This window comes from Osmia bicornis, chromosome 8 (assembly GCF_907164935.1).
Source record: "Osmia bicornis bicornis chromosome 8, iOsmBic2.1, whole genome shotgun sequence".
NCBI lineage: Eukaryota > Metazoa > Arthropoda > Insecta > Hymenoptera > Megachilidae > Osmia > Osmia bicornis.
The window spans coordinates 10938500-10965494 of NC_060223.1; the positions used below are offsets into that span (position 1 = coordinate 10938500).

General features: G+C 41.6%; 2 protein-coding genes across 15 annotated transcripts in view; one reads left to right on the forward strand and one right to left on the reverse strand.

Moving 5' to 3' along the window:
- Positions 1-14847, forward strand: part of LOC114876428 (protein artichoke-like) — a 104116-nt gene extending 89269 nt beyond the window's left edge. For all 6 annotated transcript variants that reach the window (XM_046286774.1, XM_046286775.1, XM_029187903.2 and 3 more), the window contains 4 exons: positions 8688-9095; positions 9273-12371; positions 12489-12823; positions 12921-14847. In XM_046286774.1, the coding sequence (XP_046142730.1) occupies positions 8780-9095; positions 9273-12371; positions 12489-12823; positions 12921-13595 (4425 nt within the window). In that variant the 5' untranslated portion in view covers positions 8688-8779 and the 3' untranslated portion in view covers positions 13596-14847. The remainder of the gene's footprint in view (positions 1-8687; positions 9096-9272; positions 12372-12488; positions 12824-12920) is intronic.
- LOC114876441 overlaps positions 1-26995 on the reverse strand; it is a 165176-nt gene that overhangs the window by 124969 nt on the left and 13212 nt on the right. The window lies entirely within an intron of this gene.

The window sequence follows — 26995 nt, forward strand, 5'->3', positions numbered from 1 at the left end:
CAAACTACTCCACACTCCACACACCATTACCATTAACGCTCGAAACTTTCTTATCGGATCGCAAAACTTTCCAAGGGTGGCAGCAACGTCATACGGGAATTATCGAATTTTCGTAGAAAAAATTCGAGCCTGTAGAAAGTATGGGCAACGAGTAACCATGGATCAGACCCTTCGAAGCAGAAAAGAAGCGAGAATTAATTGGAACGTGGTTTGACGAGATCCTCGAAAACGAACGATTGCTGCTAAATCGGTAAAATAAGGAACGAATTAGGTTCCTAGGTTAGTTAATTGCTCAAGTTTCAACTCTAATCTACAAACAAACTGTTGTTATACAGAGAAAATTGGAGAAAAAAAAATTGTCGAAACTTGGGCTAATAGCTGTCTTAATGTAGAACTATATGTAGTAGGAATTCGCGGGAAATGATACTGAAAGAATTGCAGACACAGCCTGAACGTCGCCGAACTTGGAACCTCTGGTTCCCTGTTGCACTGTAAAATCGCGTCCGAGTGTACGTAATCCATCGAGATTGCGGGCCCGTCTCGGATTTACGAGAGAAGCAGGCAGGGAAGAAGACTTGCTACACACTCGATGGCGTTTCTGCTTTTACAAACAGATTGGATCCAGTTCTTCCAGGATTTCACGCTTGCCTGGTCAGGATCGCGAGACGCTACGAGTCTTAGCTCTTACTCCCTCCCTTCGCGATTACCTTCCCAGGGAAAGTCGAGAAAATTTCCGACACTCGTAAAGTCCACAGATGCACCCTGTGTGATCACGGAGAATGGCTACGATTCGTAAAGACTCTGCTCAGAGACTTGGTAAAACCTTTTCCCTTTTTTCCCCTTTTTTCCCCTTTTTTCCTCTTTTCCTTTTGTTCGTGGTCAAGGTGTGCAATCTGTTTCGAAAGGTGAATTTAAAATATCAAATCCTTCGAAACAGTAACTTTTTAAGAACACCTACCATTACGAGTACCTATTAACTGAAATTCCTTCAGTCATGGTATTGATCTAACATCGATTATACGATAGACAAATAATCTCTAGAAATCCTGCGTACAAACAAACAGCAGGATTGTGAAGCTTCAGCTTTAGTCCAGGATGATTAAATATCAACACGTAACAGAGATACGTTCGTCAAACGTCTCCGAACACTAGGTATCGATCTTAGTTACTAGTATAGAGAGGACGGACGCGTTAAACCTGTAGAAATTTATCAGTCGGGTTACAGGATGATTTCTTGAACGCGCGATACGTGTCGTGGAACAGAGTGGTGCATTTACATATTACAGGTACATATCGCGACACCACGTTCAGCTAGAGAAACACCAGTTGCCGCTCGATTCTGTGGCTAAATCCTGAATCCTGAATCCTGAATCCTGAATCCTGAATCCTGAACGTGAAAATACAATACGACTTTCTATACGTTAACGATGAGAGTAGTAATCGAAAAATAAAAAAAGAAAGGAAAAGAAAAAAGAAAGGCGGTGCTCGGATGTTAATTTTATTAGCTTCCGCACACGAGTGATATCATGACACAGGAACATTGAATCCCCAATGAAATGATGCATTTATTCGAGCACCAACCGACTATGTACTGTGTTTTACACGCTTCCGGTCCATCTATTAAATTTCACGAAACTATTTTGCGAGCGCGTCTTTAGAGCATGTTTCGGCTATTCAGCCTAAATTACTTAGGCTTTTCATCGAGTACGGGCTTTTCCTACGAATTACGAACATACCATATACTTAATACCTCGGAGAATACTAATGCGGTATGGTACGGTTCGTGATAGCTGGTATATGTATTAGCCTTCCCCTGAAGGCGCTGCCACGTTGAAAGGCTGCTTGCCTTTGTGAAACGAGAAATCGAATACAACGCAAGTCTGATATCCCTTTGCCTTCCTTTTCCCTTCTTCCTTCTCATCGACGATGTTCCGGCAACTTCTTTCAATCCGTGTATCAATGTTATTCAGAGATTCATCGCCGAAGGCTACGATTCCGCAGCAAGTGATGCGATCGAAAATCTACTCTCGACGATGCGACGCGACGACGCGACGACGCGACGACGCGACGACGCGCGACGCGACGGTGCACGGTAGTTGAGTATTCTTTTGGAAGATCCAGCTATCGAAATGAGTTTTCCACTTTTATTATTTTCACTTCTTAAGTATTCTCTTGTTGTGTTGAGAAAACTTTTCCTTTCGGCTTACGACTTACGACTTACGACTTACGACTTATACAACTTACCAAATCCCTTATCGGTACGCACACATGCCGAGTTCCTTTCTTTCGCGTAGATATATCTGTTACTTCAGTAACAGGTGTTCCCTTTTCCACGTTATTCTACTCTCTAATCGTGTAGAATCCATGTCGAGCATTCGCAAGGACAGCCATTATTCAAACTACACCACAAACGATTTTTGTTCCACGTAATACATTGGCTACACGTAATCAGCCCCTAAATAAAAATTCTTACCGGTTGATAACATGTCGATATTATTACAATTTCTTATCCTTGGGATAATAGTTTCGTTTGGTTCAACGAGAAATTGAAATTTCTTGAATTTCTTCAATTGGTTGGTCCCCACCAAGTACCAGCGAACATTTCAAGAAGAAAGATATCGCGGACCTGCTTGCATTATTAATGTATGCCCGAAGATACGCTGGAAAATCAATACATACAGCCGGTTAGCTACCTATCGTTTCACCTGCTCCAACTTGAAGAAAGACTTCACTGTTGAAAATTCTAGTTGAAAATTCGTAAACGAAACTTCTCGTTTCTACTAAACAGAACAAACTTTGATGACAAAGTTCGATGGGTTAACAAATGGTATCGATTCTTCTTTTACTGCTTCTTGGTCCCTGTCGAATATCGAATGATGCTCATTGAGGAATTAAATTTCAATTAAAAGTATTTCTACATTACACTTTTAAGAGCGAAATAAGATCCAACAAGATGGACTATCCTTCAGAAGTAACATTGTTAAGATATTACAAGTTACTAGCTTCGTTGATTGCCTTTAAAATTCTTCAATTAACGGTAATGAAATTTTTTTTCCACGACCAACACCCCACTCTCTTCTATCGCGCATACTAACTATGGAACAGGAAGCCTTTTATAAGATCAACGAGGTTAAACGTTCTTTGAAGACATCTTCTACCTCTTTACTCGCCCACCCTTCTGAAACGTACACTCTGCTACTCCTGCTGATCAATATAAGAGGTGAAAAATTTGCAAAACGGGGTATTAATTTTTCATTTTGCACCGGATAACAATTAACCACGAAAAAAAAGTTACCTGGCTGTTTTTATAATAACGAAACTAACGAGTTTTAGAAAATGACAAAATCAATCGGTAACAATTCTGTGAAGAATCTTGTTTCAAGGAATAAGCCGCTGAACCATAAAGTGGTCTTTTCATTAAGATTACTTCAGCATTTGCTCGAAATTATCAATTTTTCCGGTAAAAACTTCAAACGAACCTTTATGCTTCCCGTCCCAAATCGATTTTAAGCTTACTACAGAGTACAAAGGCAAAAAAAAAAGATAACGTCTAGAGCAATAGAGTACGCGCTCTTTTTCTTCTTATTAAACAGAATACACAAATTTTTCTCCTATTCAGGCAAAGGAGTGTATCAAGTTTATACCGCGCCGCGCCGTCGACGGCCCTTTGAAGAATTCGAGAAAGCAGCTTTTCCGTGAATGCCACAAACGGCATGGCTGGCTAACGAAAGGGATATTTTCCATAATTCCGTACCGTTTCTTTTCCCGATGGAATTCAGCGTACCTATAAGAGTATCAAAGAGACTTCCTCAAAGACCATGTGTCAACGCATCTTTCTGAGTTTTCGAGCGCCACCTTCGGCCAAACCATGATTCTTTTATTCTTAATGTACACTTTTTAAGACGATTCGAATAAATAGGTACAATATATTTGCAATATATTCACATCGTTTAAATCGAACTAGGTACAAAGAACGTTTGTACCTACGAGAAAGAAAAATAATTGCTAATAAACATATTTTTCTTTTACTTTTTTTCCTAACTTGTCGACTCGTGTTAAATCTCAATTACGAGTTCACTGGTCTGAAAATCTCTGTCAGAAGCAATCCAGAAACTCGAAGCTAATTATCGTCAGGGGGAGAATGAAGGCGTGAAATTTCGACCCGGGAACCCTTGAAACTCGACGTACAAATTTTCATTGTCAACATTATAAATTCAGAGTCGTAACGCCCCGGCGGCGCGGCGCAGCGCGGCGCGGCGGCGTTTCAGGGATTTCGTGGAACTGTACTCGCAAAATGAATATTATTAGCTTTAATTTTATGCAAAGAGGTTAAGGAGGTTACCAGCCAGAGCCTCTGTCTCTCGTTTTTCTCCAACCCACTAACCTGCTCTTTCTCCACCCCTTTAGCGAGTACGGTTTAACTTTTAATAATAATCAGCCAGATGCCAGAAGCTCGTGTCGGCGTTTGTGGAAGCTGCTTTTTGGCCTCTACTTTATAAGGATTCGTTCTTCTAAAAGGATAATCGTGTCCAGTCTGCTGGAAAGCGTTTTGCCATCACGGCTTAGGGACTCGTTCGTGATATTAACTCTAGCCAATTTCACTGCCGACTTTGACCGAATTTCACTCATTTCTAATCGACTGATCGAAGGTAACGTGATTTCCAATTGATACAAAACATTATCACCATTTGATTCGGAGAATTATTATCGAACACGAATTTTTTATGTAAGTACACGAGGTTCTCACGAATGATACGGATGGCACGAATACTTATCCGTTACCAGTTTTAATCAAGCATCGATATCGATATCGATATCGATATCGATATCGATTCGTTGATTAGCAAAATTAACAATACTGTTTACGAAATTATTTCTCGAAGAAAATTGTCCAACGTTTCGTTTCAAGCTCACGTTTTTCGATAGGGACGCGTCGAAAACTAGCCTTATTTTACTGTTTTCGAAAGGTAGGAACGCTGCTCTAGGAAAGTTTGAAACGAACGAGTAGCGTAAAGCCTGCAACTGGGACGTCTAACGAGCCACCGAGTGACTCGCAGTTGTTCACCTATTTAAATAAGACCGACGATGGTAATGAGAATGCAAATGACACGGCACAACCGAGCTAGCTTTACTGCACACGTCAGGGAATGGTAAAAGAGAACTTTCTACGAGCACGAGTACCCGAAGACGCGTGTCTTGCCACTTTGTTATCGTATCGGACGACTTGTGCTGAAATTTCCTTTCTGGAACAGCCTTTAATCGGAATGAATTTGGATAATGCATTTAATTAATATTCTGCTACTTTTCTTGATGACAAACGACATCATCCGGTATCGGTCGTTTCGAGTCTCCAAAACTGATGAAATTCGTTCACACAATCACTTATATGTAGGTATATAATATTTATATTAATTGAAATATTTAGTTGTGATTAATTACATTACACAGATATTGAAGATAAAAATATATCTATCTGCAGATAGAGATCGACAAATATTAGGAGAATACATATATTGGAACGAGTGTGCATTTTCAGCCAGCGGCTAGAGAAATTTTTAAAACGTCGATTTTAATATATCGCAGTTCAATGTTCGCCATAGACTCGTGTATCTTTATCCTCCTGGCTATGAATATTGTCCTCGAGGTAAACCTATCGATCCAACAGCAGGAGAACGTAAACAGAATATAGTTGAGATTTTTATACCCTCCCGCCAGGTATATTCTCCCGCCCTCTTTCTTTCTTTCACTCTGTCTCTCTTGAGAGAAAACGAAAGAATATTTATATTCCATTGAAATTCCGTCTACTTTCGATCGCTAAAATCAATTTCCCTTCCGTTCCTTTCCGTTAATCGAGATATATACATATGTACTATATGTATATATTATTATTAAACTGTTTGCTAAAATGAAACAGTTGAAATATCGCAAACTGCAGGACAAATGGGAGACGAAGCTCATTGTCAGACGAGCACGCAGAGGATGCTATAATTTCTATTTCGTCTGGTGAATCCCGAAGAACCAAAGTGCACTTGAGCTTCCATTACCGGAGTTTCGTAAAGCAGAATTGACTTTGCGTTGTGAGAGCAAGTTTCAAACTGATCAGAATTAGGAGGAAACAGGGAAAGAGCCTCTACCTACATTCATGGGAACGGAATTCATTACCGAAACTTCACTCGATTGACACACATAAGTAGAGTTGGTTATATCTGTTTCGCCGAAGCGAAACTTTTTGATAAATCTTCATAACGAATCATCGAACCGTTCCAATTTTCTTACTTAAACATTACCAAAAGGTTTCGTATCAACGAATTTCGATATTTCTATTCTTTTCATTTCTCTCAGGATAAAAAATTGCGATTACTTCGGATCTGTCGCTACTGTGTGTGTATGTGTGTGTCTCGGCCATGGAAACACGAGCAGACTCTGCAAACGTTTTCGTCCATTAAGACCGCAGGAAAATTGAATTCCAGCGCGGCGACAGGCAGCGCGCAAGCTCGGATTAAATCGTTGCGGTGTTGAATTGAAACCGCGTTCGCTAATGAAGCGCGCTGCTTTGAATATAAAAGGCCACGAAACCCTTTCGACCTTCGTCGTGCGACATCTTCGACCTCATCCTCCGCATAGGAAAGAAAGTGCAATTAACTTTGCTAGAGGTAATCGCCGTCCCGTGAATGGAATATTATTGCGTTGCGTATTCATGGGTTTAAATTTTCCACTTTATCCGCTTTATCCACTTTACCCACTTTATCCACTTTATAATACATATTATCAGTTTCTTTCTCAACTCGAATCGAAGGGCAAACCGTTTGCCAAGACACGCTTTCCGAAAACCTACTCGTCAATTTCATTCGCGCATTTCAAGCTGACGGATGCTGTTTGGAGATTAAGTAGGTATCACAGCGACGCTTAATTAAATACGAGCCACGAGGTGTATCTTTATTAAACCCTACGATATTTCGGTCTGTTCGTATACCATATACATATGTAAGTAGATAGGTACGACTGCGACGCATGCTAGTCGAGTCGAGAGATACAACGAACGACCTCTTTGTATCCTCCCGTACACTTCTCAGGACATTAATAGACGGCGAAACGAGGAATGTAATAACATGACCATTAAGGTAGTAATCTATGCACGTACCATAATATGTGAAGATAATTTCAGTTTCTCCCATCCAATGTTGCTGCTGTTGCAAATAGTCAAGGGACGTATGATACGTTTTAGAAAGCTATAAGTCGAAGCAGCTGCAAAAACTGTAACCGTAATCGTAAATTTCGAATAACGTTTCAAGCATTGCAGGTGCAACGGTAGATATAAATAAACTGGTGCTGCAGTAGGTAGATACGCGTAATTAGACTTTGGTCGCACGCAACCGCGAGTGATTAAAAACTTGCATTACGCGTGTGCATTAATTAGAAAGCTAGAACCTCCATGGGACATAGTGGTAGAGAAAATATTGATTTTTCTCTTTCACAGCCGTCTATGACCTACCCACTAACATTTTTGCTACACATTTTGCCCATAAAAGAAAGAAAGAAAGAAAGACTGGTTGATATTTGAACAAACGTTACACGTGGTCGTTTTCGTTCTTTTTGATTTTTTGCGAACCGATGCGATGTCCTGAAACCCTGTCCTCCAACCGATCCGACCATATTTTCTCGAGCGTGGCGATGCGATCGTGTGTGTGACAGCATCCGAGCCTCCAAGATTTACCATGGACGTTAAATTACGACCGGATCATCTTGGGGATAAAGCAACGAAAAGCGTGAAAATTCGCGTTTGATATGTCAGGAAAATGTCAGGAAAAGAGAAATAATTAACGTTAGAAATATTTCAACTCGTATTCAGATCCATAAATAGTCCAGTTATAGCCGCTGGAATCAAGTGCAATTCGATTCTATTTGCCTAACGATAGCCAGTCATATTCTACTTGCCCATTACATTTATGTACCATATGTATGTATGTACCTGCAATGGCAATGTACGCCTGCGCTAGGGAACGGTCTTGTTCTACTTTCCGTGTCAAGTACAGTCTCGCCACTATTTGTCCATTCAAGAGTCATATGATTCTACTTGCTGAAATATCCACCTTCGCCGTGTATGTAACCCGCCTAGTAACAAATCTATTCTACTCACCATGGGTATCTAGTCTAATTCGTTTTGTACACGCATTCATCGTGTCTGGCCAGTGGAAAGCAATGTTCTGCTTAACGAATCTTTTACCTTCTTTACAATGGAATTGTATCACGGAAACGGATCGGTAACGATAAACATAAAACCCTACGAGTAGGTATTCCGTAATGAAACGTGAAACGATACAAAATATGTACAATATATTATACGTAATATGGATTATATCTAAATCTTTTACAAGTCGTAGGTAACAATAACTCCAACTTATTTTTATCGACTTATCAGGCATTATTAACATTTTCTCGAAATATTTCTTGACTGGCGTGTCTCGTTTACCTGGCCGCGGATTATCAAGAAAGAAAGAAAGAAAGAAAGAAAGAAAGATCAGAAAGAATGTGGGCTAGCAGTAGGTACAGCCTACTATGTATTCTAAAGTCTAAACAATTAATCTCGTCGAAACGATAACGCATTAAGAATAAGAAAGAGAAAACTATAAATTATTTAGTCGCACCCTCTGCTCTCCTCTTGACCGAATTAATTTTTCTGTTTGCAGGGCGAAAGGCAGCGAGGTTCGAGGGTTGTTTAAAGGAACGATGAGCGAATCGGGACGAGGAGCGAGGAACAAATCGGCGCGATAATAATATTATGTGGACGACGTGGCCACGTACGAAGCGCAAGAGGCGGGAGGCGAGCTCGTCGTCGCGTGGCGGCGGACACGATACTCGTCGTGGAGGTAGCGGTGGAGGTGGTGAAGGTTTCCGTTTCATCTATTCGGTGGTGTTGGCAGCCTGTATGGCAGCTCAAGAGACGAGAAGCGCGAAATGTCCGCCGCCAGACACGATACCCGGTTGTCCTTGCTATAATTTCGAGGACGGTCTGTTCTTGGAATGCGCCGGTGTCACCGAGGAGTCCCTAAGGAGCGCTTTGTCGGGTGTAATACACGCAGCTGCTGAAGGAGAAGGTACGTGGCACATTCTTCCTCTAGAGACCACCCCGCCGCGCCCCCCAACTAAGCAAGCTTTAGCGGATAAAAATGTTCATTGTCAGTCGTCAGATAGTCGTCGAGATAGTCGTCGAGATAGTCGTCAGATAAATGACTGGGATCTAAATCTAATGGGAACGTAATCGTTGTTTTCAGGAGCGATAGTTCAATCGTTAAGCGTTTACGAGTTAGACAGAAAGGTGGAGGAGCTTCGATCGGCTGCTTTTCCAACTGGCTCTCAAATCAGACACCTACAGATATCGCACTCGGCGATTCGCGAGATAAGCGAGGATGCGTTCAACCGAGTGGGGAAAAGTCTGGAATCGTTGGCCCTGGTTTCAGGCCGACTGCCTCACGTGCCGCAGAAAGCCATGTCCAGCTTGAATTCTTTAAAGGCTCTCGACTTGGAGGCGAACCTGGTGCACGAGCTTCCTAGCTACAGTTTCTACGGTCTTTCTTTGATCAAACTAAACCTGAAAGGGAATCAGATAACAAAAATTTCCGAGTACGCGTTTGCCGGGCTAGAAGACACGCTGACCGACTTGGATCTGGCTGAGAATAAAATCCGCCTATTCCCTATGACGTCCCTGCGCAGACTGGAACACCTGACTTCTTTGAGACTTGCCTGGAACGAGGTATCCGAGCTTCCCGAAGACGGCTATTCCAGGCTAGACGCGTTAAACTTTCTCGACCTAAGTAGCAACAACTTTAAAAAGATTCCGCTCAACTGTTTCCGTTGTTGCCCGTCCCTCAAGACCCTGTCCCTCTACTACAACGACGTCGAGTTTGTCGACAAGGACGCGTTCATATCGTTAATCGATCTCGAGTCGATCGATCTTAGCCACAACAAGATCGTCTCTCTGGACGTGTCAACGTTCAGAGCGAATCAAAGGGTGAGATCGATCGATCTCAGCCACAATCACATTCATTATATACGCGGAGTGTTCTCGAAACTGCCAGAGTTGAAAGAGTTGTTCCTCGCGGAGAACAACATTCTGGAGATACCAGGAGAAACGTTTGCCGGTAGTTCGAGCTTATCGGTGGTCTATCTTCAACAAAACGCGATCAGGAGGATCGACGCGCGAGGTCTAGCTACCCTGAATCAGCTGGCACAGCTGCATCTGACCGGTAACTATATCGAAAAAGTACCGCGGGATTTTCTCGAGCACTGCGAAAACCTTTCGACTCTATCGCTCGACGGAAACAACATCCGGGAACTGGAGGTGGGCACATTCGCGAAAGCAAAATCGCTCAGGGAGCTACGGCTGCAGGACAATCAGATAACCGAAGTGAAACGGGGCGTGTTCGCGCCTTTACCCTCGTTGCTGGAATTGCATCTGCAGAATAACGCGATCACAGACATGGAAACTGGCGCTTTGAGATCCCTGCACAGCCTGCAACACGTGAACCTTCAGGGTAATCTGCTCGCGGTACTGGGCGACGTGTTTCAGGTGTCGAACGAAGTAGGACAAAACGGAAACACCGGCCCAGGTAGCTCCCTGGTTTCTATTCAACTGGACAATAACGGTCTTGGTGTGCTGCACAACGACTCGTTGAGAGGGCAAGCCTCGGTCAGAATCATGTGGCTTGGACACAACAGATTAACCCGTCTTCAGGCACCCCTGTTCAGGGACCTGTTACTCGTCGAACGATTGTATCTTACCAACAACTCGATCTCGCGAATCGAGGACACTGCCTTTCAACCGATGCAGGCGCTGAAATTTCTCGAGCTGAGCATGAATCGACTGAGCCACGTGACCGTCAGAACGTTCTCAGAGTTGCACGAACTCGAGGAACTTTACCTACAGGACAACGGTTTACGTCGTTTGGATCCGTACGCTTTAACAGCCCTGAAACGGCTACGAGTACTCGATCTGGCGAATAATCATTTGAACGTGTTGCACGACAAGATCTTTCAGGAAGGCTTGCCCATCAGGACGCTCAATTTGAAGAATTGCACCGTCAGCGTGATCGAGAATGGAGCGTTCAGGGGTTTGAACAACCTTTACGAATTAAATTTGGAGCACAATCATTTGATCGCGACAGCGTTGGATCGTTTGGAGATACCAGGCTTGAGAGTTCTCAGAATATCGTACAATAATTTTAGCCAAATCGTTCCCACCTCCTTGGACGGACTGCCGTCTCTTCAGCATCTCGCTATGGACTCGTCTCAGCTTTATAGAATGCCACCGGAAATATTTTCGAAAAACAAGAATCTGGCTAAACTTTTGCTGAGCAACAATCTTCTTCGAGTGTTGCCGAGCGTTCTGTTCCTCGGATTGGAGTCGTTGAAAGAAGTGAAACTGGACGGCAACAGGTTTCAAGAGATCCCTTACGAGGTGTTTGCCAATGCCACCACCGTTGAATTCTTGTCGTTAGCTAACAATGTAATCCTGAACGTGGACATGTCACGGTTAAACGGATTGGCCAGCCTGCGGGAACTCGATCTACGCGGTAATTACATAATGACCCTTTCCGGTTTCGCCGGTCTGAACCTGTCCCGCCTGATATCCGTCGACCTCAGTCACAATCACCTAACTGCTCTACCGGCTAACTTCTTCGCTCGCTCCAACTTGCTTCGAAAGGTCGAACTGGCTGGCAACAAATTTCATCACATACCGTCGGCCCTCTCCGCTCAGAATGTTCCGAATCTGGCCTGGCTAAACATGACCGGGAATCCTCTGATCAGAATACACGAGATTATTAGCTCGAAGCCAAAGTATCCAGCTCTTCAGGAGATACACATATCCGCTACGAATCTGACGATCGTCGCCAGCGACGATTTCGAGGCATTTCCAGGACTGATGCACCTCTTTATGGGCAACAATGTCATCTCGCGAGTATCTCCGAGCGCGTTTCGTACTTTACTCGAGTTGTTGACCCTCGATCTGAGCATGAACGAGCTGGTGCTGTTGCCGCAAGAGAGATTAAAGGGACTCGAGCATCTCAGGCTGCTTAATCTCACCCACAATCGTTTGAAAGAACTCGAGGATTTCCCTCCGGATTTAAAGGCGTTGCAAATACTCGATCTATCGTACAATCAGATCATCAAAGTGGATAAAAACACGTTTCAACATCTTGAAAATTTGGCCGAACTTCATCTCTATGGTAACTGGATTTCCTCCATCTCATCCGACGCCTTCAAGCCGTTGAAGAAATTGAGAATCCTTGATTTAAGTAGAAATTATTTAGCGAATCTACCGTTGAACGCTTTCCGACCGTTGGAGACGCAAATACGGAGCCTTCGTGCCGAAGGTATGTTTTCCTTTCACGATAATTATTATAAATTATACCCCTCGATCTGTACATTTCTTGACTTTTCACTTTTCACTTTTCACGTTGGTGGGAAAATATTAATCATTCTGTATACAGAAAATCCACTACACTGCGACTGTGAGTCTCAAGAGCTTTGGGAATGGCTGCGGGATCATCAGAAGCTGGTGGGTGGTGGGGTGGGTCGAAATCGAGGTGGATTACGGATGAACGACATGGACAGCGGATTACTGAGGTGCCAACAGCCACCAGAGTTACGAGGGTTGGTGTTCCTCGACCTGGATCCGCACGCTTTCTGTTCCGCGCCGCTCGTTCTGAAACTAGCGATCCAGGACATTCAACCGTTCTCTGTTCTGGTATCCTGGCAAAGCAGAAATCACTCGGGTATCCGTGGTTATCAGGTGGCTTATCGCGCCTTAGAAAACATCGACGAGGTAACATAAATAAAACTGTCTCGATCCTCTCAATCGGTTAAACGATACGATCTAAATATCCGCTAAAAATCAAATATTTTTTTCTTTCAAACAAAAGTTCCAGATTCGAGCGAAGGTCCTCCAACCTAGTTCGCGTTCCACGAAACTCTCGAACCTGTCCCCGAACACTCGATACCTGATCTGCGTATTTGGAGTAGGCAACTGGTTGATGAATCAACGTCTAAACGACGACGACGACGACGACGACGACGACGACGACTACGACACGGTGGATCAATTTAATTTCTCGAATCACGAAACGTTCGAACCATCGTCGGATATTCAAATGATCGACTCTTCGACGAGTCGCTGTACCGAGGTTAAAACGCTGGAGGCACCGGATGCTGTGATCAGCAGCGATGGTTCTTCGATGGATGATGTCGGCAGCGTGAGCAACTTCCTGACCAGACGTTTGGGTCTTATAGTCGGTTGTTGCATGGGATTCGTCGTGTTTCTACTCCTAGTATCCGTCCTCGGTTACCTCAAGGTGAAGAAACAAAGGGAAACCGTGAAAAGGGAGCAACCTATTCCCCCGGAGTACATATCGTACAGACACTTTAGCATACAGAGCGGAGAAGCTGGTCACGCTGCCAGACAAGCCAGCCAAGCCAGCCAAGCCAGCCAAGCCAGCCAAGCCAGCCAAGCCAGTCAAGCCAACCAAGCCAGCCAAGAGGGTCAACATTCGAATAATTTTATCAACAACGTGGCCGCCACCGCTAACCTGAATGTATGAGACAAGTCAAAAAACTCCCGACTCGTGGAGGTTTCGAACGTTTGAACAGACCGCGTCGACGACCCTACTCTGGCTCTTTACCACGCTCTCTCGTCAAACGCGAAACAATCCTGACTCGCGGTAGTTTTTTTCTTGCAAAGATCGGAAACTCTCCATTCTGCATCTAATAGAAACCAACAAGTTTCAAACATTTTCTCGCGCGTGTCAGTGCATAGACAAATGGACAACCGTCTAGTTAACCGAGCATTTTATATGTGATTTTCTACGAATCTTAACTTTACTCGATGTAGCTTTAGCCGCGGCAAACCGTGTGCGCGCGTGCAAAGTGAATCAATCTTTGAAAGATGAACCGGCAACTCGATTTACCCTACGTGACACGTCGGGTTCGTTGAACAATTTATACGGCGGAGTAAACTACCACAACAATCAGCAACACGGGCTTGCTGAACGGGTGCATTGTGTTTTCTAAATGGCTCGGCACAACCGATTCCCTCTGACGACGAAACAGAGACAATGCGACAATGCGGCGTTGTTTCGAGCATTTCGAGCTTCTTGAATTTCCGATCGCAACGGGGTTTGCTTGGACACTTTGCATCGAGCCCGAGCCCCGTCAGAACGATCGCGAACGTGTTTGTACATACATAAGTGGTTAGGAAGAAAGATTTCAATCGTTCGACGAACATTCAAAGACCTCTTCGTTTAGTAAACGTAGCTCAGTTAGGATCAGAAGCATTGATTCCGCTTGCTCTCTCGAGTGTAGAAACACTTTTGGCCGAAAAAAGTAAGAGAAGAGAAGAGAAGAGAAGAAAAGAAAAGAGAAAAGAGAAAAAAGCAAACATTTCGTGTTCGGGCATCGTTGATAATTTATATACATTTAATTGGCGATTCGTTGAAACGAACAATTGATGAGATATTTGTTGTACCATAGGTTAACCACAGATGTTATCGGAGATACCTACATTGGAAATTTAGATCCCGCCATTGCGTAAATGTCCAGCGAATTGCTAAAGAGAAAGGTGATAAAAAGAAAACCGATCTCGGTCGCCATACATCAGAATACAATCGGTCGAATTATAAAAAATGTGTATCGTCGGCGTTCGATTGCATCGCGAAGAAAAACATCTCATCGTCAGTCAGTCAGTCAGTCAGTCAGTCAGTCAGTCAGTCAGTCAGTTAGATGTATATCGCGCACTGTCTACTGTAACATATACGTACGTACGTCACTGTAATAAAAGTGCAAATTCTTTTTTAATCGACAAATTTTCTCATCCACGGAACCTGTCCATCGAATCTCCTCCTTCAATTAACTCTTAACTCATTTAGAATTAAATCAATTATTATCTTTCCAACCAACGAAAAGTCGATAAATTGTAAAAAAATTGTGAACCACAAACAATACTCGTACAAGGGTAATCGGAATCTTTAAAACACGCCGCGTGCCTCCAGCTATTTCGGCTTTCATCCCTCTACCCGCAATCCCGCTTCCCGTTTCCGCTCAGCAGCTCGCATCAATTTTCCAGCGTCTCAACGAAACGCTTCCCGTCCCGTCTGCTTTATCGTATTTCCTTGCAATTAACCCCACTTGGCCTCCCGTGCCGCTGTTTCCACGGCAAAGAGAAGACTTTCTGCATACATATTTCATTGCTCGCCGCTGCCCTGCGCTGCGCTGGTGAGCAGACCGAAAAACCGGAATCGTAAAGGCTAGTGACCGGTGACTCGACCGATTGAAGCCGAAATACAACACCAAAACGAATCTTTCTTTCGTTCAAATAAAGATGAAAACTTTTGCTGTAAATTGAAACAAAGAAACTATTGAAATTTACAAAACAACAAAATGAGACAGCTATCCTTTTGACACGAAAACGAAGAGAGGAAGGAAAAGAGATGCGGTTTTACAGAAAACAGAAAACAGAAAACAGAAAATCGTGACAAAAAAAGTCGGGGCCAGTGTACACATTTTTCTCGGCTGATAGAGCTGTCCAAACGTCTCCCGTTTCGCTCTTTAATCTCGTTTGACGCGGGCTTCAGCGACCCGCCAACGTGTATGCTTCGTTCTAAATGGACGTCATTAATCGCGGTCACGTGAAAACGCGCCAATGCTTCCGGCCGGAAAAAAAACGTTGCATGAAAAGTAACATTACAAGCAGAGAAATTTCCTTCCGTTCCTCAACAACGCATCAATTGTTTCATTTACAATTGCACGAATGAAAAACTTATCAATCGATGAACTGTAACGCATCAATTAATAGTGTACAATTCTGCTACTATTTAATAACACGAAATGAAGACGTTTCTTTTAATAAAAGAAACCTCTCCAGTTTAAATTGCAAATTTCTTTCGAATGCTATAGAAAATATAACGGCGCGGCGCGGCGCGGTGGCGAAATTAACGACGTTGTTGTAAATTCTTACGTAAAAGCGCGACAAGCAGAAGGCAGAAGGCAGAAGGCAGAAAGCAAAAGGTAGACACGGCAGACGGTTTCGGATTGCGCGAAGAGGATGTGACGAGAAGAATCGTGGAACAACGTCGGAAGAAACCCTCTCGCTCGAGTCGCGGTGCTTCAGAAGCGTCGCGCGGAACGAAGAGCAGAGACGAGTAAAAACAGAACGTGTCTGTTACCAGACAAGAAGACGTGGAAACGCGTGGAAGCACGAGCGGTTGCTTTCGACGCCCACTGAAATTGTTTAAAGCACTTGTAAGCGTTTCAAAATTCTACCTAGAAACCTTTTTCCTCGGACGAGAAACAAACGATTCTTCCACGAATCGAGGGAAAACTTTCAAAGACAACGATTATTTATTATAAAAGTTTAAACAAACAACTTCAATTTTTTACTCTCTTTCGTATTGATTGTCATTTGAAAATAATATATTAAACTTCTCTCATTTATTGGATAGCTAAGTTTCATAAAATTTCTAACGTGTTTCATGAAACTAGGATAGATTGATCCTAGCTTAATTACTTTGACCGAATGATTCCGACTTTCATTTAGCATCTAAACGAAAAGAAAAAAGTTTCCAATAAGCTAAAGCTTCTGAAGCTTCTTTGAAAAACAATTGTCAGAAAAGAAGGCCATAACATGGCAAGCAATTGTCTTATTAGCTATCAGCAAGTGTTTGTCATAGGTAAAAGTAACGCTTTGAGTAACGATATTTTCCCGTTGGTCCACATAATTCTCTTCTTCGCAATTTCGATTACGTCCGAGACTTTTCCAAACGAACGAAATTGAACCGCGCGCGTTCCAGCCAGAAAGCCCTGAGCCGAGATCACGTAACCAGCTAAAATCACGTAGTTCAATCGTTTATCATGATCTTCGATCTGTTCCAATCGACAGAAACCATCTCCACTTGACCATCCTAAACTTTCTGCTCAAATATTCTACCTAGTTTCCAGCTCACTTCCAAGTAATTTTCTACAATTTACCATCAAAATTCACTTCCTCTGATGAAAATACTATTTAAACAAAACTAAATTAACTAATGTAACATTTCAATTCCAATTCTTCCAGAAATTTAACTAAAGTCCGTGTATCAAAGAAATTAAACATGAAATTAGTATTAACCGAAAGTGAGCACCACGTCTTCAGGTTGCCCCACGTTAGAATTCTAACTCCTTCTAATTCTAATTCCTTCTACCTCCCCACTTTTACTACCGTTAATTAAGTTATTAGTTTCCAAAGTTTACCAACTTCCAAAGTTTTAAATCATGGAATTTGATCGATAGCCCACCATTACGATCAACACCAACACGTACATACAATACATAGATACGGTGTGGGACACAGTAAGAGACAAACCTAAACCCCGGCGGAAATCAGGTCCGGATAGATATAGATGTTGTTTCGGTTGCAGCACATGCTTTGCCGCGATTAAGTCCCAGTTACGGAATTACCCTTCCATCGTAAGACGGATTTGCTACTGGTTGCAATTCCTAGTCGACGCGTTTCGAAACGACCATGTTCTGCGGATCGGGAATCGGGAATCCGGTCTTCCATCCTCGATAGCGAACAGACGGGATATTCAGGCTATCCGAAACAACTGGGTTGGTTCTTGATACGCTTCTATAATTCCCAAATATAATTGAAATTGGCCACAAGAGAAGATGGGCATAGCCTTCTTTAAGAAATTTCAATGTCAAATACTGCATTAACTGCATTAATTTAAGCATCGATGCATCGTCATAAAGAAAGCAATAAATCTCTCTGCAGCGCAGTAAGGGCAATTTTGCTTTGTAAACAGAAAGAAATTAACAAGTTTTACCGTCTGCGAGAAACTAATTCCGGCAAGTTAAATAAAATTCAAGTACGAGAATCCTTACGGCTCAACGGCTGAACAACCGTCAATTAAACTCCGTCGAGTACTCAAAACGAATTTCCGTAGATTGTCGTTGACTAAAAGAACGTCAATAAATTTTTTCTTGATCAACATCATTAAATTAAATTTACTTTACTTATTACATGTATATGTATATACATACATACCTAATAGATGAAAGTAATAAGAAATTAACAAATGAAGCAGTTGAAGCAACTGCAACATATCGCGTCGAAACAAATTGCTTTGTTTCTATATTTTACGAGTAGAAATTTCTATAGCATGATGCAGAAACAATCAGAAACACAATAGGTTAGCGATACGACACGGTTTCTGTATTACATTTAGCGGTTAGCGATCTCATAACTAGAACAGTGAAGGGGTTTAATATCGATCCCAATAACAGATATGCCATAACAGAAAACCGCAAGAAGCCCATAACATTGTTGAAACGTTTCCCAGAACAATATTCGTAACAATAGCGTTTGATACCTAAAACGTGCAAGTGCTTAAAGAGTGAAATTAAGGAATTAATTTCTATAAAAATCGACAACTGACGAAAATAATGATTTTCGTTGCCTCCTTTTCAATTGGTTGCATTTTTACCGAAACAATCCGACGTTAAAGGGTTTTATTTCGTTTCGTTTCGTTTCGTTTCGTTTCGTTTCGTTTCGTTTAATTTCCTCCTGGGAACGATATCTTCGGCGACGCGACTCGCATAATATAATATAATCAGCGCATCGGTGCTGCACGCTACGTAATGGCCAACTAAATATTATCCCCCCTGGCAGGCGAAACGTTTCAACGGAATAGTTTTTAATATAACATAGTTTAGCTTTGTAGTTGCAGCTACGGAAAATTGCCGTGCTTCTTTCCTTCCTTTTCTTTCTTTACTTTTTAATTTTCGTCCAACCATCGCATCGTAAACAAAACGAGTAACGTGCATTATTCGTATTATTCTGCAGTCCAGTGATGCGACATTTATGGGAAGATTAAAAAACAGGTTGTTATCTGTGCCGAGAATATAAACGCGTCGCATCATTCGGAAATTATAGCAGCAACGATGGAATCGAATTACATAATGCAAATATTCTATTTCTCTCGGGGAAATTGATGTGCATCGTTCGAGCGATTTTCAGACTGCAAATGAAACATGGTTCAACGTCTATCAATAGAACGTATGTACCTACAATATATTGTATATGTGCACGTTTTCACATGACATCAGGCAAATGCCTTTTACGATATTAAACGTACATACATATAGACGAGATACTGTCTTCAACTTTATTTTCATCTAATTCAATACATTTTAGACCCAATTTACATCACTTTACATTTCTAACAGAAAAATAATTGCAGTTTTTAGTAAGAACGAACCATTACAATTTACGCGAAATAGCAGTTTCATTGATTTAATATGTTTTACAACATAAACATGAAAATTTATCAGGTTGGTTGATTTAGTGAAAATTGAAGCATGTGGTCAGACAAAAACTGCAATTATTTGTGTACCAACCTAATACCGCTGATGGCTAATACCTCAATTGTTGAGGCATTTAAGAGAAACTAATTGTAAGAGAAGTCGCGTCGCGTCGGTCGATACCTTGCACCGGTTTCGCAGCTAGACTAGCGAAACTTTTCGCGGATTTCGCGATCTATTTAACGATTTACAAACAGAAGTAAAAGGTTCCGCCACGTAGAACTTGTAAAATCAATTTATCGCCGCTTGCCGCGCCGTCCCGTGCCGTGCCGTGCCGTTTGGGAAAGCGATTGCGAAGGAGATCGGCACTACGACGAAGATCGATTCGATGCCAGTCGAAAAAATAAAAAGTAAAAAAAAGAGAGGACCAGACGAGTGGAATTGCAATCCGATCGACTTATTTTCAGCTCGCGTTCCCTCCTGGCTGTTGAAATTCTAAAAAGCTCTCCGAACTCGGCGGTTTTTCCCGTATTTACAGAGAAACTTTTCTTCTCGAACGTTTGTTGCGTTGCAATTCGTGGCGAAAAGATCTTTAAAGCGTCGAAATATTGAAAGGAGTTTCGCTAATCGGATTAATTTATGTCGATTGATCGATAGAGAATGTTCTATCGATCCGGAAACCGATCAATTTCGCGACGTGCAACAACGTTTCCGGTCAACTAGCTACTCGAGCAACTTTTCATCGAGTAAAGTCGCCGCAGCAGCTCTTAAAGGAATTACCTACTCGCATAAAATATCGAGATTGAAAAAATTCTGTTGACGATCGTTTGACAGGTAGCAGTGAAACGCAAGCTGAATCCGTTAGCTGAGGCGAGTATGTAATTGGCTGGTGTTGTGCATGAAACAGCAGAAGAATAATTAATCGTGACGTTCGTGGAGTGAAACGGAAATTTATTGCGCTCCTTTAAGGGCGTGGAACGATTAAGGATGAAAAATAATAAAAATGAATCGGTGAAAGAGTCGTGAAAGCGCGTGGAACACGTCTGTCGCATAAATTAGCCGATCTCTAATTAAGTAGAACAGAAACACTCGTTATGGGCCGAGCTGGTTAAATCATCGAACTTGTCGTCGGGCTTGGCTGAAATTTTTCTCTCGCTTGCAGGGTCACGAGAAAATTATTCGCGCGTGCTCGTCGCGCGTTGAAAATTCGGCCAGATTAACGATTACGATGAAAGCTCTGCTATCTATTGTACGAACAGTTATAGAGCGTATTTCAAAACTTGACAGCACAAGTTATTTTATTTTTTGTGCGTATCCTCGAAGCTTAAAAATTTACAAGGTTACAACACACATTTACAACCCCCCCAAACTTTTTCTAAATCGATAGTTCCTAACTATTTAAGAATAAAACACTGACCGAAAATATTTCCGATACACGATTGAAAGCCCGCGATATTCCGCGATATGTATTCCTGAAAGCAAAGCCGGAAATTAAAAAATCCCAATCTACCAGAAGTACGCCATTGGAAGGTATAGAACGAACGCGTACGAATAAAAGATAAACAAGGATGGTAGAAAAGGAGATAGGAATGAGAAATTTTCGCAAACACCGTAACGACACCGGTCCCGTATCTCATTTTACATGGCAGTCAACGGTCGACCTAATTTCGCAATAATGCGACCCCACGAAAAGAGACGGACACCAAATAAACGGCTGTAGTAGGAGTAGGGTATGTTGAAAGAAGGAAGGACTGGTACGGGGGTGGTTTTACGGGAGCGTGCGAGCTGCAATTCATGCGGCGCAGGAACTGATATTTCGCGGAAAATGAATCACTCTTATACAAACGAAACGGACACACGGCGGTAACGGGGACACAATAGTCAGACAATGGAGAAAACGTAGCATTCGGTTGGCGGTGGCTGCGACTGCGGCTGCGGCTGCGGCTCCGGCTCCGGCTCCGGTTCGTACGAAAGGGATCGTAACCAGGAAGATACGCGACATGGATTCTGTGGCTTGAAAAGGATGAAGCTAACGTTTTCTACATACGTACATACGTATAACCGGCAACGAACGACGCGCGACGGGACAACGGTGTACGTTTAGAAATACAAACTGTGTCCTAGCCGAGGAAACAACATTCAAATTAACTTTTTTGGCCAACGTCCATTAGTTGTACACCTACCACCTACACTATAAACTGTCTTATGATGTGCGGTTCATGTGGGAACGGACTGTTTGAAATATTGACAGATATTTCAGATACATACAAAGTGTTGAGGAACGTGTTCGCGATGGTATGTAGTCCTTGAGCTTTGAAATAAATTGAGCTTCGAACCTCCTTTACCTATACAATGTATAGAAACAGAAACCAAGAAATATTCCAACATGCTTCGCGTTTGTTTACATATCTGAAAATCCTCGCAAGATATCTTTGAAAAATATGCCATACGTTTTACATATGTACATATGTAAGTACATATTGTGTTCGACGATATTTTATTGTAAGCTAAGAAACGACAGCATTCCCAACTACATAAACTTTCATCGAGCGTTTCCTTGAAATATTACATATATTTGTATTGTATAATATACATACATATAGGGAACAGGGCAGATGTTTGAATGGTGCGTTCAAACGCACAACCGCTCGATCCCGTTTAGCATGGCATGCGATATTGCAAACTGTTTTATTTTACGAGCCTGCCTTTCTGTCGGTTTCCGTTCTTTGATGCTCGCGACCTAAAGTAACCAATAAAGTTTTCGAGAACAGCCGTGCTGCCTGTAACGAGAAACATTTCTTTTGATGACCCTCAAAGTCTGAACCCTCTGAAACCTTCGGCCCGTTTGCTCACCCTCACAATTTACATATCTATAAGTACACGATCTTGAAAGTCGTATAAATAAAATTGTATATAAACCAAATTTATAATAAATATTAGCATCGATAGCATCAACTACTCGTTAACACGATTCCTCTATTTCCTGTTTAATCGATATCATTATCAAAATTTGAAATATGGTGATATTTCATTAACATGTCTAATTATTATCAATGGATATGTCAAACGATAAGTAATTATTATTATTATTATTATATCATTTCATGATATTCAAATGTTAATGTAGCCCACCGTATGATTCAATTTCAATATTTATCCCTATTTAGTTTTTCATCCATCCTACCTATATAAAATTATAGTTAGTATGGTATCTTTTTCAAAGTTACATCATCGATTACGTATTTCCGACGATCTTTAAAGGATTTCGTAACAATCCATCTTTCCTACAGTTGAATCTATCGTCAGTTCTCGTCGCACTATATTCTCGTTACTCGTTACTCGTTACTTGTTACACATTCACAATTCTATTTATTATCGTCCATGGTGGCTCGTTTCGTAAGAATCCCCTTAAAAGTTTCTATAAAAGTTCTTTCATCAAAGGAAAGTAGCATGGAAAGTTACAACAGTGACTTTTACAACTGTGCAAAAGACAGAAATTCAATAAATGGTTGGACGATGAAGAATATTGTAGAGATTGTTACGATGAACGTGATCCATCGGAGCATCATGATCCATCGGGTCGACCCGAAAACTTTTTCCATGTCTCTCCATTCGTCGTCGTTCCTCCAAGAACCCACAATCACTTTCTTCAAACGACGTAACGTCATTTTCATGTAATGAGGAATCAAGCCAAGAGTGTTTAATTCGACAATTGTGCAATTTGTCTAATTGAAGGTGGTGTGCTTCAAAACGATCGGAAATCAAACAAACGCGAGAACATTGTCTAACGATGAAACATTCACTTTGTTTTATAAGCTCGATGCAGACACATTATTTATGACTGTTCTCTTCGGCATCGTTCAAGCGTGATAGCGAGTGTACGAGTGCACACGATCATCAATATTACTATATGTATATATACATGCATATGTATGTGTATCTATGTATACAATACGTGCTTATGTACGTGTCTATAAGTTTCATAAACATTCCACGATACATAAAAATTTCATTGGCGCATCTCGTTGGAGAAGTTGGCAAGCATCGCAATGAAATGTGAAAGCACGTTAAGGTACATACATATGTACATAGAAGCAACAAAGACGTACGACAAAACAAGGATCGGTGAGAGGATAGCAAACTCTTTTACCACGATAATATACGAAAGCAAACACCTAAGCCAAAACTTGTTACCATCAAACAAACTAACTTTTACCGCAATAGAAACTTGCCTTGTCCTCCTCCGCCGCCGCGCCGCGCCGCGCCGAAAACCATTACGACATTATTTATTGTTTTAGTGCTATATCGATATTTCCTCGCAAAATAACGACGAAATATATGCTAAATACTAAATATAATACTAAATACGCTAACCATACGTTTTGCAAAAAGAACAAGCGAGGAGATTTCTCTTCAAAGGAAGAGAGTTTGCCAAATTAATCCCCTTGAACACGGCTATTTATGTACTTTTCTCTTTCGTTGAAAATGAAAATGAAAATGAAAAAATCATACAAGAATCCATTTAGATTATCCCAAAACATGAGCGTTCACTCGAAATAATTCCTTGTCTTTCTGCCTCGAAGCGTTTAATCTCTTGAAACACGTAAGAAAGGATAAGCGCGATGTTACCTTACTAGACACGTATACTGGACAGTTGATTAAGAGGCTTTACTCTTTAATAAGTACATATAGAATATTATGCAAGATAAAACGGAAGAAACTTGAAAAAAAAAAAAAAAAAATACAATTTTCCTGTACCACATTCGCTCGATTTACCTTTTTCTAGAAACGTTCTTTTTTTTCCCCCCTCACTGTGACTGAAAATCCCTTTTCCAGTTTTTAGAAAGAAAAGAGTAAAGCAGAAATTGAGTGTAAAGCAATGGTACGAGTTTAAGAAGGGTTTGCAACGATCAGAAAACTTTTCGAATAAATTCAACCCCGCCTACCAATCTTGTTGGGCAAAACGAAAAGTGTGAACGTTAGCAGGAATTTCAAATCTCCATAATTGAAATGCAATACGAATCGCCAATTAAATGAAAACAACTGATAAGATTCTGGAGAAAAATCATGCGATATTTTCCAACTTTCACGAGTTTTGAACTCGTAAGGACGTTCTATGAAAAAGGATTTGTGAACAAGTTGGAAAAAAAATCGTTCAGAAGCTTTCCGCCCGAGCCTCCTCGGTACGTTCAGTAGGTACACGATCAAATTTTCTTCAGGCAAAGAAGAAATAAAATGAAAAGTCGCAAGGAAAGTAGAGTCTATTCTTTTCTCAAGTATCGTTCTCTAAAGACAGTAAGTATGTATCAGAGAAATTAGAACGGTCGTCCGCATCGCGTCGCCGAGATCTACACTTTCAAAAGAATGAATTGAATGTCGAACATGAATTTATTACTGTTCGATTTGTAGAAAATTTTCTTTTGCACTTCACTTTTAATCGTACGATAGAATATAAACATAGTAGATAGTGATTGTCTTGAAAATTTTAGAAAAATTTTTAGGAAAAAAAGGATTAGGATATCGTCGTACATTCGTCTGGTGAAGCCACTGATAATCGACGATGATTAATCGCCGTGGTGTTCCGTCGACGTCTAACCATATTATGAACAACCTAACACCCCTGGCGCGGCGCGGCGCGGCGCGGCGCGGCGCGGCGGCCGCTTCATACAGAATTCTATTAAACCCTATCAAAGTGTCTCATTATACATCAGTCTCGCAGTATTCCCCCTGTCTGTAATCGGTCTAACAACATCACGATAAAACAACATCACCGCGGTCTACCCTATATACATATATACATATAATATACCGTATAGAATACAACGCGACTGAAATGAAATCACAAAACAATTACTTACTATAATATAATACTATGACGCACCACCACATTTCCAAATGGTGTGCAACTGTAACGACGATCGAAATGAAATTAATTTCGATATCTTCGAGAAAGAATAGCTGCGACGAAACAAGATCATGACGGTATAAGGACATAGGACACATAGTACATAAGAGGTGGATGAAAAGCAATCTTTCAAAGAGGGTAGAGAAAGTAAAAGGAAAGTGAGCAGCGTGAAAGACAACACTCGACAAGGCAGCCGTCTAGAGCGATTTTTCAGCGTGTAATTACACGAACGTCTTCGAACGAGGAAGCCTGAAGCTAAGAGAGGCGCTAAGAGACGCGACGAAAATCCTGTTGACGAATACACAGCGCGACGGACCGTAACGGTGACAAACATTCGAGAGGAAGGTGGTACGAACCCCGCTCGACACGACAGCTGAACTTGTCGAGGTCGAGAGAGTTCAGGTCAATGGGTTGATTATCTGTAATGTAATTACATCCCTAGAGTATCGTAACAACGCTAACCTGCACTGTGGTTACCACATGGTTCGTCAACCATTTTCACATGATGCGTCGATTCAGAAATTTCATATTATCTCCTTAGATATTATTATTGTTAGAATGCGAAAACGAAAGAGTTGCGCGTATCAGTGAAAGTCGAAGCGTGAACAGTGTGAAGGCAAAGCGATCGAAACTTGATTTTCCATGCGATTATACGATGTCGTGGTTGCGAGTAATAGCGTCTACTAGTCAAAAGCGGCACCAATTCCACACCCCCGGTAAAGAATTTTTCGAATTCTCTATTGACTACATATATGTATACTCTTGGTGATACCTAGGAAAATGAATCGACCTAAAAACCCGGATGGTAACCGATCGTCCAACCGATCTCGATCGAGATAACATTATATGTATATGTATACGTATATGTACATATATGTATATCACTGACATTGTTAATTAAAAAATAATAAATCTTATTTCGTTACGAATTTCGTTTCAGCGAGCTGCCGTTCGGTGGATGTTAAAACGGTTAATTAAAAATTAAGAAGTTCGTTCTAGATTCTAGAGGTTGGTTCTGACGTTGGCGGTGACGGGAGAAAAGACGAGAGTGTTGGAGGATGGTGGTTGCTGGTAGTGCTCAATTGAAACCGCGTGTCTCCACGGAAACCCAGCCACCGTGTCCCGAAAGCACGTTAATATAAACGCTAATTTACACTTCAAACGTTGTTTACCAAAACCCACTAGCAACGTGTACGATGATATCATCCAGCTCCGTACGAAAAAGCCTAAAGTATCGACACTGTACGATTCGTTACGTTTATGTATTTTTATTTACGAAAGCGCTCCTCCGATTTCAACATTTCTAATTAATTTGTTATACATGTTAAACGATTGAAAAAAGTTTTTTAACTGAACTGTAATAAAGTCTAGAGAAATTTCTCTAGTCTCCGAGGATTCCTCTTATTAATGACTTAAATTCTATATTCTAGCTGTCCATAGGTGCCCGGAATCCACAATAGTAAACAAATCGTCATAGTTTATCCAAGAAACGTTTACAGTTAGCGTTGTATGCAAAGCAAGGAAGTTTCAACTGTTCGATCCGAAAATCCGAGCAAGCGTAAACAAAGGGAAGGCTGATGTGCAAACGAGATCACAGTGTAAAGATTCCCTAATTATCAGGCAAGTTTAAACTACGAGAACTGATGGCTCTCATTGTCAGAGCATAATGTTTAACGCACCAACAAGTATGCGTACCAAGGATTCGAGGAAGCGCACACCTAGCAACTTGGGATCCCTCCAAGAAACTCCACCGGGACCAGG